Genomic DNA, 13318 nt, shown 5'->3' on the forward strand with positions numbered 1-13318 from the left:
AGACAGAAAGAGGGCGGGGAGAGAAACAGAGACACAGGCCTCAGCCTCCTACACCCTCCCTCCCCTGGGTCTCCCCTCAGCCCGGGCGGCCCCACCTGCGATCCCTGAAGCCGTTACCGGTTGCAACACCCACAGTTGGCACAGGAAGGGGCCCCCACTACCTCTGCCCCCAGGCCGACCCCTGCAGAGCCCCCAGCATGTTCCACGGAGCCCTCCCTGCTACCCGCTCCAAGCGCTCCTGTCGCCCTGGCCCGTGCCTTCCCCGCCCGTCTCTGTGCCTTGGCACGTGGGTCCCCCCAGGACGCACGGGGGAGCCTGGAGGACCCGGGGCCCGCAGGACCATGCCGGGACGCTCCAGTCAGGACCCGGCTGCATCAGCCTTTCGTGGAAACAGATCCTGAGCGGGAAGCACATGTACAGTGAGGACGGGGGCAGCTCCCCGGGCGCCTCTCGCGTGTGCTAGATCCAGCAGTATGTGTGCACGCGTCCGTCTTTTCTTTTTTTGGTTGACAGCTTTACTGAGACGTCCTTTACACACAACAAACAATTCACCCACTTAACGATTTGGGGGTGACCAGATGGTGGGGGAGGATCGCTGGAGCCCAGGAGTTCCAGACCAGCCTGGGCAGCATAGAAAGACCCCTCTCTATTTTGTTTTGTTTTGTTTTGTTTGTTTGTTTTTTGAGATGGAGTTTTGCTCTTGTCACCCAGGCTGGAGTGCAAAGGTGCGATCTCAGCTCACCGCAACCTCTGCCTCCCGAGTTCAAGCGATTCTCGTGCCTCAGCCTCCCAAGTAGCTGGGACTACAGACGTGAGCCACCGAGCCCGGCGCAAGACCGCTCTCTCTGAAAAAAAAAAAAAAGGCCGGGAGTGTCAGCGTGAGCTGACTCATGGGGCAAAGCAGCGGCACTTTTGTTGAATGAGAATAACCCCCTTTTTTTTTTTTTTTGAGATGGAGTCTTGCTCTGTCCCCCAGGCTGGAGTGCAGTGGTGTGATCTCAGCTCACTGCAAGCTCCACCTCCCGGATTCAGGCCATTCTCCTGCCTCAGCCTCCCGAGTAGCTGGGACTACAGGTGCCCACCACCATGCCCGGCTAATTTTTTGTATTTTTTTTAGTAGAGGTGGGGTTTCACTGTGTTAGCCAGGATGGTCTTGATCTCCCGACCTCGTGATCCGCCCGTCTCGGCCTCCCAAAGTGCTGACATTACAGGCGTGAGCCACAGCGCCCGGCCGAGAATAACCCTTTCATTTTGAGACAGTGTCTCATTCTTTCTCCCATGCTGGAGTGCGGTGATGCAATCTCGACCCACTGCAACCTCTGCCTCCCAGGTTCAAGCAATTCTCCTGCCTCAGCCTCCCAAGTAGCTGGTATTACAGGCACCTGCCACCACACCTGGGTAATTTTTGTAGTTTTAGTAGAGTCAGGGTTTCATCATGTTGCCCAGGGTGGTCTTGAACTCCTGACCTCGTGATCCATCTGCCTCAGCCTCGCAAAATGCTGGGGTTACAGGCGTGAGCCACCGCACTCGGCCAGAGCTCTAGTTCTTTAATAGGCATCAGGTTGGTCACGGTGGCTCATGCCTGTGATCCCAGCATCTGGGGAGGCTGAGGCAGGAGAGTCACTGAAAGCTGGCAGTTCAAGACCAGCTGGGGCAACACAGCAAGACTCCATTTCTACAAAAAATTAAACAGCCAACCAAAAAAAGAAAGAAAAACTTTAACTGGACATGGTGGAGTGTACCTGTGGTCCCAGCTACTTGGGGGCTGAGGCAGGAGAATTGCTTGAGCCCCGGAGGTCGAGGCTGCAGTGAGCCATGATTGCACCACTGCACTGCAGCCTGGGTGACACAGCCAGACCCTGTCTCAAAAAATATATATGTATATTATAAAATATATATTATATAATATAAATAATATATATGTTACATATTGTATGTACACATATATGTTATATACACATGTTATAATATATACATTAATATTATAGCCAGGCGCAGTGGCTCACACCTGTGTTCCCAGCACTTTGACAGGATTACAGGTGGGTCACCTGAGGTCAGGAGTTCGAGACCAGCCTGGCCAATATAGTGAAACCCCGTCTTTACTAAAAATACAAAAAGAAAAAAAAAATGGCCGGGCGTGGTGGCGGGCGCCTGTAATCCCAGCTACTCAGGAGGCTGAGGCAGGAGAATTGTTTGAACCCGGGAGATGGAGGCTGCAGTGAGCCGAGATGGCACCACTGCACTCCAGCCTGGGCAACAGAGTGAGACTCTGTCTCAGAAAAAAAAAAAAAAGGCGGGGGAAACAGTAACTGGACAGTGCAGGAACTGGCAGACACCCTGACCACGTGGTCAAGGTTATCATCATCAGCACCAGACAGGCCAAAGTCGTGGGCTCCTATGTGGGGGCCCGAGACAGACACACGCCGCGCCTGGGGCTCCCTCCACTGAGCCCTGAGGCAACCGGGGACCATCACCACGGAGGGACGCTCCGCAGAGCGACCACCAGCTCCCCTCAACACCCCGTGGGCTGCGGGAGGGCAGAGGGACTGCGCCCATCAGAGGAGACCCTGGCAGCTGAAGATGGGCGATGTGGGCACCCAGGACCTGGCAAAGGGCGGCCGGCGACACTCAGAGGGCCCGGGGCCGAGGGGACCGTTTCCAATCGATGTTCACGCCCTGGGTTCGATCACGGCCTCAGAGTTGAGCAACAGGACAGAATTTAGGGAAGCTGGGGGAGGGAGTCCGGGGGGCGGAAGGGAGTCTGGACCCTTTGGACTTCTGTAAGTGTGAAATCGTTTCCAAATGAAACGTTAAAAAGGTTTTTTTTTTTTTTTGGTCTCCAAGTTCATTCAATGCTTCTCTCTATGTCACTGTAGGTTTAAACTGTTCAGTTATAAATAAATAATATTATCCTCTGTCCTGGGCTTTCCCCCGTTCCCGGCACCGCAGACATGGGGGCTCTATTGTTCTCTGGGGTGGGGCCATCCTGGCCATCGCAGGCCCTGCCAGGAGCTCCCTCCAAGTCGTGACAACCACAGATGTCTCCATACCTCACCCAGGGACCCCTGGGGGCAGAATCACCCCAGGCTTAGTGGATTCCACGGACGCCCTAGAGACTCTGCGTCCCATGATCCTCTGCCCTGCCGAGGTCCCAGGAGGCTGCACACATTGAAATCCGTGCCCTGAGTGGGGAGGGAGAGAGGAGGTGAATCCCAGGAGCTGGGGTCCCCCTGGTTTACGCCGTACGCCCCGTCAGGAGTTTATTCTGGTGTCTGGTGTGACCGGGGGCAGACTCCATTTTTTATTTTTATTTTTATTTATTTATGTTTTAAGATGGAGTCTTGCTCTGTCACCCAGTCTGGAGTGCAATGGCTCGATCTCGGCTCACTGCAACCTTCGCCTCCCAGGTTCAAGGGATTCTCCTGCCTCAGCCTCCAGAGTAACTGGGACTACAGGCGCCCGCCACCACGCTCGGCTAATTTTTGTATTTTTAGTAGAGATGGGGTTTCGCCATGTTGGTCAGGCTGGTCTTGAACTCCTGACCGCAGGTGATCCACCCACCTCAGCCTCCCAAAGTGCTGGGATTACAGGCGTGAGCCACCGCGCCTGGCCATTTTTTTTCCGCAAATAATGAACACAGGGTTTCTCCCCTGGGCACTGTGGACATCGGGGCCGGATCCTTCTCTGGGGCGCTGTGGACACTGGGTCCGGATCCTTCTCTGGGGCGCTGTGGACACGGGGTCCGGATCCTTCTCTGGGGCGCTGTGGACACTGGGTCCAGATCCTTCTCTGGGGTGGGCCCGTCCTGGACACTGCAGCGTGCTCGGCATCATCCTTGGCCTCCACCCACTCCATGCCCGGAGCCCCCCCTCGTCGTGACAGCCACAGGTGTCCCCAGACCTCACCCAGGGTCCCCTTGGGGCAGAATCACCCCTTGATTGAGAATCGTGGCCTTAAAGGGGGAACAAAACCCCCAGACAAAAGCTGGCAGGAGGATGTTCGCTGGGGCTTCAGGCACTGAGGTCACTCGTGGGCCCCCGCCCTCCCCAGCTCCCCATCCTGTCCCCTGCGCCTGTCGGTTTCCAGCTCACCCACCCATGGGACACGGCTGTCACGGCCCGCTTTGTGGGGGCCACAGGGACCTCATCAGGGAGGCATCTCCTTGTGGGTGGCACGTGGGTGTGTGTGGCGCTGAGGGCTGTGGCCATGTTGCCCACCTGGCCAGGGACCCCCGACTTGGGTGGGTGAGAGTCAGCCTCCCCGCCCCCACGAAGTTCAGGACCTTGAGTCCAAAGCCCCCGCGTCCTCCCTGGAGTCCGTTCTGACTCCCAGGCTCCCAAGGCAAAAGGAGGAAGTGGGGACCCAGCCTGGGCGTTGGGCAACCCAACGGCCTCTGCCATTGGGCTATAAGAGGAGCTTGACCGTGGGTGCACCCTGGACCCCACCATGGCTCCCAGCCACCAGCCCCCCAGCCCTGCCCTGGCGTCCGTGCTGCTGGCCTTGCTGCTGAGTGGTGAGTGAGCCACGTGCCCGCCCGTCCAGCCTCCGTGGCCCGGTGGATTCTGGGGAAATATCCACCACGAGGTCCATCCAAAGCCCTCCTGGCACAGCTGGGGAAACTGAGGCAGGGTCAGGGGAGACTCCACTCACTGCTCGGGACCACCGCTTGCAGGGGCGGGGAGGACAAGGGCAAGGGGGACCCCCGGCCGTTTGACTCAGTTGCCCATCTGTACAATGGTCTAAAGCCAGTCCTTTCCTCCTGGGGAGCTGTTTTGAGAATTACCTATAACAAGCGAATTCCTGGACAGCACCCGGCCTTCAGCAAACGCTCAGTGAATATGCATGAATGAATGAATGAGTGAGTGAGTGAGTGAAAGGGTCAAGGAGTTAGTGATGCCGGAATCAGGGGAAAAAGAGAGCATGGGGCCCCTCAGGTCCCTATCCTGAGGGCAATTTTCTTTTTTTCTTTCTTTCTTTCTTTTTTTTTTTTTTGAGACAGAGTCTCACTCTGTCGCCCAGGCTGGAGTGTAGTGGCGCCATCTCAGCTCACTGAACCCGGGAGGTTCACGCCATTCTCCCGGGTTCACACCATTCTCCTGCCTCAGCCTCCCGAGTAGCTGGGACTACAGGCGCCCGCCACTATGCCCAGCTAATTTTTGTATTTTTAGTAGAGAAGGGGTTTCACTATGTTGGCCAGAATGGTCTCGATCTCCTGACCTCATGATCCACCTGCCTTAGCCTCCCAAAGTGCTGGGATTACAGGCATGAGCCACCGCGCCCAGCCTTTGTTCTGTTTTTTTTCTTTTTTTTTTTCTTTTTTTTTTTTTTTTGAGACGGAGTCTCGCTCTGTCTCCCGGGCTGGAGTTGCAGTGGCCGGATCTCAGCTCACTGCAAGCTCCGCCTCCCGGGTTTACGCCATTCTCCTGCCTCAGCCTCCCGAGTAGCTGGGACTACAGGCACCTGCCACCTCGCCCGGCTAGTTTTTTGTATTTTTTAGTAGAGACGGGGTTTCACCGTGTTAGCCAGGATGGTCTCGATCTCCTGACCTCGTGATCCGCCCGTCTCGGCCTCCCAAAGTGCTGGGATTACAGGCTTGAGCCACCGCGCCCGGCCCTTTTTTCTGTTTTTTGAGACGGAGTCTCACTCTGTCACCCAGGCTGGAGTGCAGTGATGCAATCTCAGCTCACTGCAGCCTCAGCCTCGTGGCTCAAGTGATTCTCCTGCCTTTGCTTCTTGAGTAGCTGGAATTACAGGCACACACCACCACACCTGGCTAGTTTTTGTATTTTTAGTAGTAGTATTTTTAGTTTCACCACGTTGCTCAGGCTGGTCTCAAACTCCTGACCTGAGGGGGGGGATTTTTCAATGCCTCAGTTTGTCCATCTGCAAAATGGGTCTCCTTGTTGGCTTTTTTTTTTTTTTCCGGCTTCTTTTTTTTTTTGGTGGTGGTTGTTCTCTTTTGTTTTTTGAGACAGAGTCTCACTCAGGCATGAGCCACCATGCCCAGCCTTTTTTTTTTTTGAGACAGAGTCTCACTCTGTTGTCCAGGCTGGAGTGCGGTGGTGCGATCTCGGTTCACTGCAACCTCTGCCTCCTGGATTCAAGCGATTCTCCTGCCTCAGCCTCCCAGGCAGCTGAGATTACAGGTGTGAACCACCACACCTAACTTTTTTTTTCCTTGAGACGGAGTCTCACTCTGTCGTCCAGGCTGCAGTGCAGTGGTGCCATCTCGGCTCACTGCAAGCTCCGCCTCCCGGGTTCAGGCCATTCTCCTGCCTCAGCCTCCCGAGTAGCTGGGACCACAGGCGCCGCCACCACACCCTTCTAATTTTTTGTATTTTTAGTAGAGACGGGGTTTCACCGTGTTAGCCAGGCTGGTCTCGATCTCCTGACCTCGTGATCCACCCGCCTCGGCCTCCCAAAGTGCTGGGATGACAGGCGTGAGCCACCGGCCTGGTCTGCGTCTTGAAAGCTTTCCTGACCCTCGGGACTGAAAACAGCCGCCTGTTTTTTTTTTTTGTTTTTTTTTTTTGCGCCTTTGCAATAACCCCCGGCCCGGGCGCTGGGCCCTCCCCACCAGCCGGCAGGGGCTGAGGGGGTTGCAGACGGGGAGACCCCCGGGGCTGCTCTGCCATCCCCCCTTCCCCTGCAGCCTGGGGGCTCCCTGACGCCTGGACTCCCCCGCAGGTGCTGCCCGGGCTGCGGAGATCGTGGGCGGACGCGAGGCGCAGCCACACTCCAGGCCCTACATGGCCTCGCTGCAGATACAGAGGGACCTGGGCAGCCACTTCTGCGGGGGCACCTTGATCCACCCCAGCTTCGTGCTGACGGCCGCGCACTGCCTGCAGGAAATGTGAGGGTCCCTCCCCAGCGCCGTCCGTCCGCCCCGGCCTCTTCCTCCAGCCCCGGCCGGGCCGCTGTCCCTCTGCCCGGGGAGGACCCGGCTGAGTCCCGGCTGCTGACCCCAGGCCCCTCGCGCGTGGGCAGCTGTGGGAGCGGGGAGAGCCGGGGCAGCGCTCTGGGGGTCCCCGGGGACAGGGTCGCCGCGGGAGGGGGTCTGTGGCTGCTCCGCCGGCCTCGGGAAGGGCCCGGTGCGGGGCGCAGCGCGTGTCCAGGGCGCCGAGGAGTGACCGCGCCACCCCCGCAGCCCCCACCACCTGGTGAACGTGGTGCTCGCAGCCCACAACGTGCGCACGCGGGAGCCCGGCCAGCAGCACTTCTCGGTGGCGCAGGTGTTTCAGAACAACTACGACGCTGAGAACAAACTCAACGACGTTCTCCTCATCCAGGTGCGCGGGCAGGGCCGCCAGGGAGGGCTCCGGGGCCCCCATTCCTTCAGCAAGCATTCATTGAGCACCCACTGTATACTGGGCCATGACCGAGGCCGCTGCAGCCTGGGTCCGGTGGCACTGGGGGGAGAGACCGCTCTGTGGACACCAGGCCCCTCCTCCTCCCCGCCTCTCCCCTGGCTGTGCCTCTGCCCGGTGTGCTGTTCCCCCAGAAACCCAGGTACCCTTGCCTCCTCTGGCATCTCCCCTGACCCCACTTGAAGTGGCAAGGACAGCCACAGCCCTCCCCGATTCACTGTTCTCCACTGAACCGTGTGCTCCTCTCAGTCACCCGGCGCTCCTGGCCTCCTCTCACCCCGAAAGACCATCTCCCCAGGTCAGAGGATTTTTGTCTGTGTTGTTCACTATCAGACTCATATGGCTTAGAACAGGACCGGGCATACAGGTGGTGCTCAGTAAGTGCTTGGGGCTGGGCACTGTGGCTCATGCCTGTAATCCCAGTACTTTGGGAGGCCGGGATGGGAGGATCACTTGAAGCCAGGAGTTTGAGAGCAGCCTGACCAACCTAGTCAGACCCCATCTCTATAAAAGACTTTTTTTTATTTTTTTATTTTTTTGAGACAGAGTCTCACTCTGTCATCCAGGCTGGAGTGCAATGGCTCGGTGTCGGCTCACAGCAACCTCCGCCTCCCAGGTTCAAGCGATTCTCGTGCCTCAGTTTCCTGAGTAGCTGGGATTACAGGCACGCACCACCACGCTTGGCTAATTTTTGTACTTTTAGTGGAGACGGTGTTTTGCCATGTTGGCCAGGCTGGTCTTGAACTCCTGACCTCAAGTGATCTGCCCTCCTGAGCCTCCCAAAGTGCTGGGATTGTAGGCGGGAGCCACCACACCCGGACTACAAAAGAAAAATTTAAAAATCAACTGGTCATGGTAGCATGCGCCCAGCTACTCATGAGCTGAGACGGGAAGATCACTTGAGCCCAGGAGGTTGAGGCTACAGTGAGCTGTGATCGCGCCACTACACTCCAGCCTGGGCGACAGAGCAAGACCCCAACTCACCAAAAAAAAGTGCTTTGAAGATGAATGAATGGGCTGGGTGTGGTGGCTCATGCCTGTAATTCCAGCACTTTGGGAGGCCAAGCCGGGCAGATCACCTGAGGTTGAGAGTTTGAGACCAGCCTGATCAACAAGGGAAACCCCATCTCTACTAAAAATACAAAAATTAGCCGGGCGTGGTGGTGCATGCCTGTAATCCCAGCTACTTGGGAGGCTGAGGCAGGAGAATTGCTTGAACCCAGGAGGCAGGGATTGCTGTGAGCCGAGATTGTGCCATTGCACTGTCATCTGGGCAACAAGAGTGAAACTCTATCTCAAAAAAAAAAAAAAAGAAAGAAAGAAAGTGAGTGAGTGAATGGCCGGGCACTATGGCTCACGTTTGTAATCCCAGCACTTTGGGAGGCTGAGGAGGGCAGATCACTTGAGGTTGGGAGTTTGAGACCAGGCTGGCCACCTCACCCAACGGGAGGGCTCCGGGAGGTTGCAGTGAGCCGAGATCGCGCCACTGCACTCCAGCCTGGGTGGCAGAGCAAGACTCCATCTCAAAAAAAAAAAAAAAGAAAAGAAAAGAAAGAAAATGAATGAATACAAATCCCAGCACTTTGGGAGGCCGAGGCGGGCGGATCACGAGGTCAGGAGATCGAGACCATCTTGGCTAACACGGTGAAACCCTGTCTCTACTAAAAATACAAAAAGAAATTAGCCGGGTGTGGTGGCGGGCGCCTGTAGTCCCAGCTACTCCGGAGGCTGAGGCAGGAGAATGGCGTGAACCCGGGAGGCGGAGCTTGCAGTGAGTCGAGATCGCGCCACTGCACTCCAGTCTGGGCGACAGAGCTAGACTCCGTCTCAAAAAAAAAAAAAAAAAAAAAAGAAAATGAATGAATACAACAGTGACAACTGGGACAAAGGGGGTCGTGGGGCCCAGGCGGAGGGAGCGGCGTGCCGTGCGTGGCATTTTGAGGCAGTGGGTGTGTGGGAGGGTGGCCTGGGCGGCCACCGTGGCGTGGGAGCAGCGTCTCACTGCCATCTGCCTTCTGCCCCAGCTGAACCGTCCGGCCAACCTCAGTGCCTCCGTGGCCACAGTCCAGCTGCCACGGCAGGACCAGCCAGTGCCCCACGGCACCCAGTGCCTGGCCATGGGCTGGGGCCGAGTGGGCACCTACGACCCCCCAGCCCAGGTCCTGCAGGAGCTCAATGTCACCGTCGTCACCTTACTGTGCCGGCCACACAACGTGTGCACTTTCGTCCCTCACCGTAGTGCCGGCATCTGCTTTGTAAGTAACATCGCTCCCCGTGGCGATCCGGGCTGCCCTGAGGGGAGGAGGGCGGCGGTCAGGGTTCCACGCCACCTCCTAGCTGTGTGGCTTCATGCTGTGCCTGTCTCCAGACCTGGAAGGCAGGCACACCCAACACCCAACGGGCAGGCTCGGCGGGCTGGGGCACTCACATTGCACCTGGCTTCCTGGGTGGGTCTGGGGGTCCCTTGCCCCCCACTCCCCCCTAGGACCACAGGAAGGTGTGGGAGACCCATATGGCCTCACCTGGCGGCCCCTTCCAGAATCCAGGAGTCCAGGTATCCAGCGGGAGGCCCATAAATGCCCAGTTCCTACAAATGACCTCAGCCCCTCCCTGCTCACACTTTTTTTTTGTTTGTTTTTGAGAGTGTCGCTCTGTTGTCCAGGCTGGAGTGCAGTGATGAGATCTTGGTTCACTGCAACCTCCATCTCCCAGGTTCAAGGTATTCTCCTGCCTCAGCCTCCTGAGTAGCTGGATGCATAGATGCCTGCCACTGTGCCTGGCTAATTTTTTGGTATTTTTAGTAGAGACGCAGTTTCTCCGTGTTGACCAGGCTGGTCTTGAACTCTAGGCCTCAAGTGATCCACCCATCTCGGCCTCCCAAAGTGCTGGGATTACAGGCGTGAGCCTCCGTGCCTGGCTGGTGCTCACACATGTTAAAGAAAATTCCAGAACAGCAGCGGCGGCTCACACCTGTAATCCCAGCACTTTGGGAGGCTGAAGTGGAAGGATCGCTTGAGTCCAGGAGTTTGAGACCAGCCTGGGGCAGGACGGCATCTCTACAGATAATTTAAATATTAGCCGGGTGTGGTGGTGTGAGCCTTTAGGCTCAGCTACTCAGGAGGCTAAGGCAGGAGGATCGCTTGAGCCAGGCAGTTAGAGGTTGAAGTGAGCTATGATTGTGCCACCGTGCTCCAGCCTGGGCGACAGAGCGAGACCCTGTCTTGAGAGACTCGGGGAGGCTGAGGCAGGAGAATCGCTTGAACCCGGGAGGCAGAGTTTGCAGTGAGCCGAGATCACGCCACTGCACTCCAGCCTGGATGACAGAGCTAGACTCTGTCTTAAACAAAACAGAACAAAACACAACAAAACAGGAGGAAGGAAGGAAGGAAGGAAGGGAGGGAGGGAGGGAGGGAAAGTTCCAGATTGGAAGCATTTGATTCTGAAACAGCTTGTGGTCACCCCAGCACCCGTCCTGGCTGCCTGGGGCCAGCCTGGGTGACTGACCATCCCCCATCCTCCAGGGAGACTCAGGTGGGCCCCTGATCTGTGATGGCGTCATCCAGGGACTAGACTCCTTTGTGATCCGGGAATGTGCCACCGGCCAGTTCCCCGACTTCTTCGCGCGGGTAGCCCTCTACGTGGACTGGATCCGTTCCATACTGCGCCGCGTGGGGGCTGAGGGCCGCCCCTGAGCCGCCCCCACAGCGCTGGCCGGGACCCGAGCCCGGCTGCAAACCCTGGAGGGGGATCTTTGGACAGAAGCAGCTCTTCTCCCAACACTGCCTCCTCCACCCGGGTCCGGGGCGGCCCCACCCGTCCCACCACACTGCCTCCCTCGGGGCTCCGGGAGACAGGCCGGCCCTGCACCTCTCCCCGCCGTGACCTCAATAAACGTTGAAACTCCCCCCGGCTCCTGTCTGTCCTTCCCACATAGGGAGGGGAGGGGAACTGCCCAGAGGTCCCCAGGGTTCAAGTCCCTGAGTCCCAAACTCAGGATGGGGGGAGTCGGAGGGGGGATGGGGGCCCAGCTTGCAGGGGGTCTCTCTCCTGGATGCTCGTGGCTGTGGGTTCTAACCCGGCCCCATCAGAGTGGCCCTGGCAGGTTGTTATTCATCTCCGTGCCTCGGTTTCCTCATCTGGAAAATGGAGTCACCCGGCTGTGGGTTCTAACCCGGCCCCATCAGAGTGGCTCTGGCAGGTTGTTATTCATCTCCGTGCCTCGGTTTCCTCATCTGGAAAATGGAGTCACCCCAGACGTTTTCTAGAACTGGCGAGAAGCCCATGTGGGCCCTCAGGGCTCCCACTGTGTCCCTGCCGGCTCAGGGGCTCCTTGAGGAGGCGGATGGGGATGGGGGAGCACCCTGGAGGGCTTCCTGGAGGAGGCGGCAGTGCCAGAGCTGCATATCAAAGTGTGAACAGAAACATCCTAAGGGCCACCAGGCAGGGGGCACGGTCTGGGCAGAGGCCTGAGGGCGAGAGGCCAGGGAATGGGGAGGAGGGCAGGCAGGGGAGGGGTGTGGGTGCAGGGGAGGGGTGATGGGGTTGGAGCGCTATTTCTCCTAGGAGGGGTAGGCAGGGGAGGAGTCCCCTGGTGGAAGCATGAGGAATAAACTGGGGGGTGGCCAGAGGGGCGGTCCGAGGCAGGGAAGAGGTGGGACTCACAGTCCAGCTCAGACGGACAAGTGGCCACAAGAAGGAGGCATTAACCACGGAGAGGGGACGACCTGCTTCAGGACACACATAGCTCCTTGCTGTCCTTTGTCTTTTTTTTCCTTTTTTTTTTTTGGGACAGAGTCTTGCTCTGTCGCGCAGGCTGGAGTGCAGTGGCCTGATATCGGCTCATTGCAACCTCCACCTCCCGGGTTCAAGCGATTCTCCTGCCTCAGCCTCCTGAGTAGCTGGGATTACAGGCATGCGCCACCAGACCTGGCTTATTTTTATATTTTTAGTAGAGACGGGGTTTCACCATGTTGGCCAGGCTGGTCTCGAACTCCCGACCTCAGGTGATCCACCCACCTCGGCCTCTCAAACTGCTGGGATTACAGGCGTGAGACACTGCAGCCGGCCTACTTAATTATTTTTGAGACAGGGTCTCACTCTGTCACCTAGGCTGGAGTGCAGTGGTGCAGTCTTGGCTCACTGCAGCCTCAACCACCTGGGCTCGAGTGATCCTCCCACCTTAGCCTCCCAAGTAGCTGGGACCACAGGTGCCACCACACCCAGCTATTTTCTTATTTTTTTGTAGAGACGGAGTCTGGCTGTGTTGCCCAAGTGGGTCCTCAGTGACTCTTTTTTTTTTTTTTTTTTTTTTTTTGAGACGGAGTCTCGCTCTGTCACCCGGGCTGGAGTGCAGTGGCCGGATCTCAGCTCACTGCAAGCTCCGCCTCCCGGGTTCACGCCATTCTCCTGCCTCAGCCTCCCGAGTAGCTGGGACTACAGGCGCCCGCCACCTCGCCCGGCTAGCTTTTTGTATTTTTTAGTAGAGACGGGGTTTCACCGTGTTAGCCAGGATGGTCTCGATCTCCTGACCTTGTGATCCGCCCGTCTCAGCCTCCCAAAGTGCTGGGATTACAGGCTTGAGCCACCGCGCCCGGCTCTCAGTGACTCTTTACATATGAACACCTCCAGGTTGCTATAATCTTAGCACGCTCCTGGCCTCCCGGAAGACCCCACGTCCCCCTTGGAGTCTATACCCGCTGTGACCATAACAACCCTACCTTCCCTGCCACAGTTAATGGTTAACAAGCTCTCAAAGGCAACATTTTCTTTTTTCTTTTTTCTTTTTTTGAGACGGAGTTTCGCTCTTGTCGCCCAGGTTGGAGTGCAGTGGTGCGATCTCGGCTCACTGCAACCTCCGACTCCCGGGTTCAAGTGATTCTCCTGCCTCAGTCTCCCGAGTCGCTGGGATTACAGGCATGCGCCATCAGGCCTGGCTAATTTTGTATTTTCAG

General features: G+C 57.4%; 1 protein-coding gene across 1 annotated transcript; it reads left to right on the forward strand.

Annotated features, from left to right (window-relative positions):
* Nucleotides 1-4411: 4411 nt before the first annotated feature.
* LOC105486449 (proteinase 3) lies at nt 4412-11271 on the forward strand. Its single transcript, XM_011749316.2, has 5 exons — nt 4412-4513; nt 6688-6853; nt 7148-7289; nt 9392-9622; nt 10889-11271. Exons 1-5 carry the CDS (start codon nt 4447-4449, stop codon nt 11057-11059), a joined length of 777 nt encoding a protein of 258 aa, XP_011747618.2. The 5' UTR covers nt 4412-4446; the 3' UTR covers nt 11060-11271.
* Nucleotides 11272-13318: the final 2047 nt, after the last annotated feature.

This window comes from Macaca nemestrina, chromosome 20, assembly GCF_043159975.1.
Source record: "Macaca nemestrina isolate mMacNem1 chromosome 20, mMacNem.hap1, whole genome shotgun sequence".
Lineage (NCBI taxonomy): Eukaryota > Metazoa > Chordata > Mammalia > Primates > Cercopithecidae > Macaca > Macaca nemestrina.

Bases quoted from the DNA above. Each gene is read 5' to 3' on its own strand.
- LOC105486449 (XM_011749316.2), top strand. From the start codon at position 4,447: ATGGCTCCCAGCCACCAGCCCCCCAGCCCTGCCCTGGCGTCCGTGCTG. The intron at 4,514-6,687 runs GTGAGTGAGCCA...ACTCCCCCGCAG, and splicing joins GCTGGCCTTGCTGCTGAGTG to GTGCTGCCCGGGCTGCGGAG. The intron at 7,290-9,391 runs GTGCGCGGGCAG...CTTCTGCCCCAG, and splicing joins ACGACGTTCTCCTCATCCAG to CTGAACCGTCCGGCCAACCT.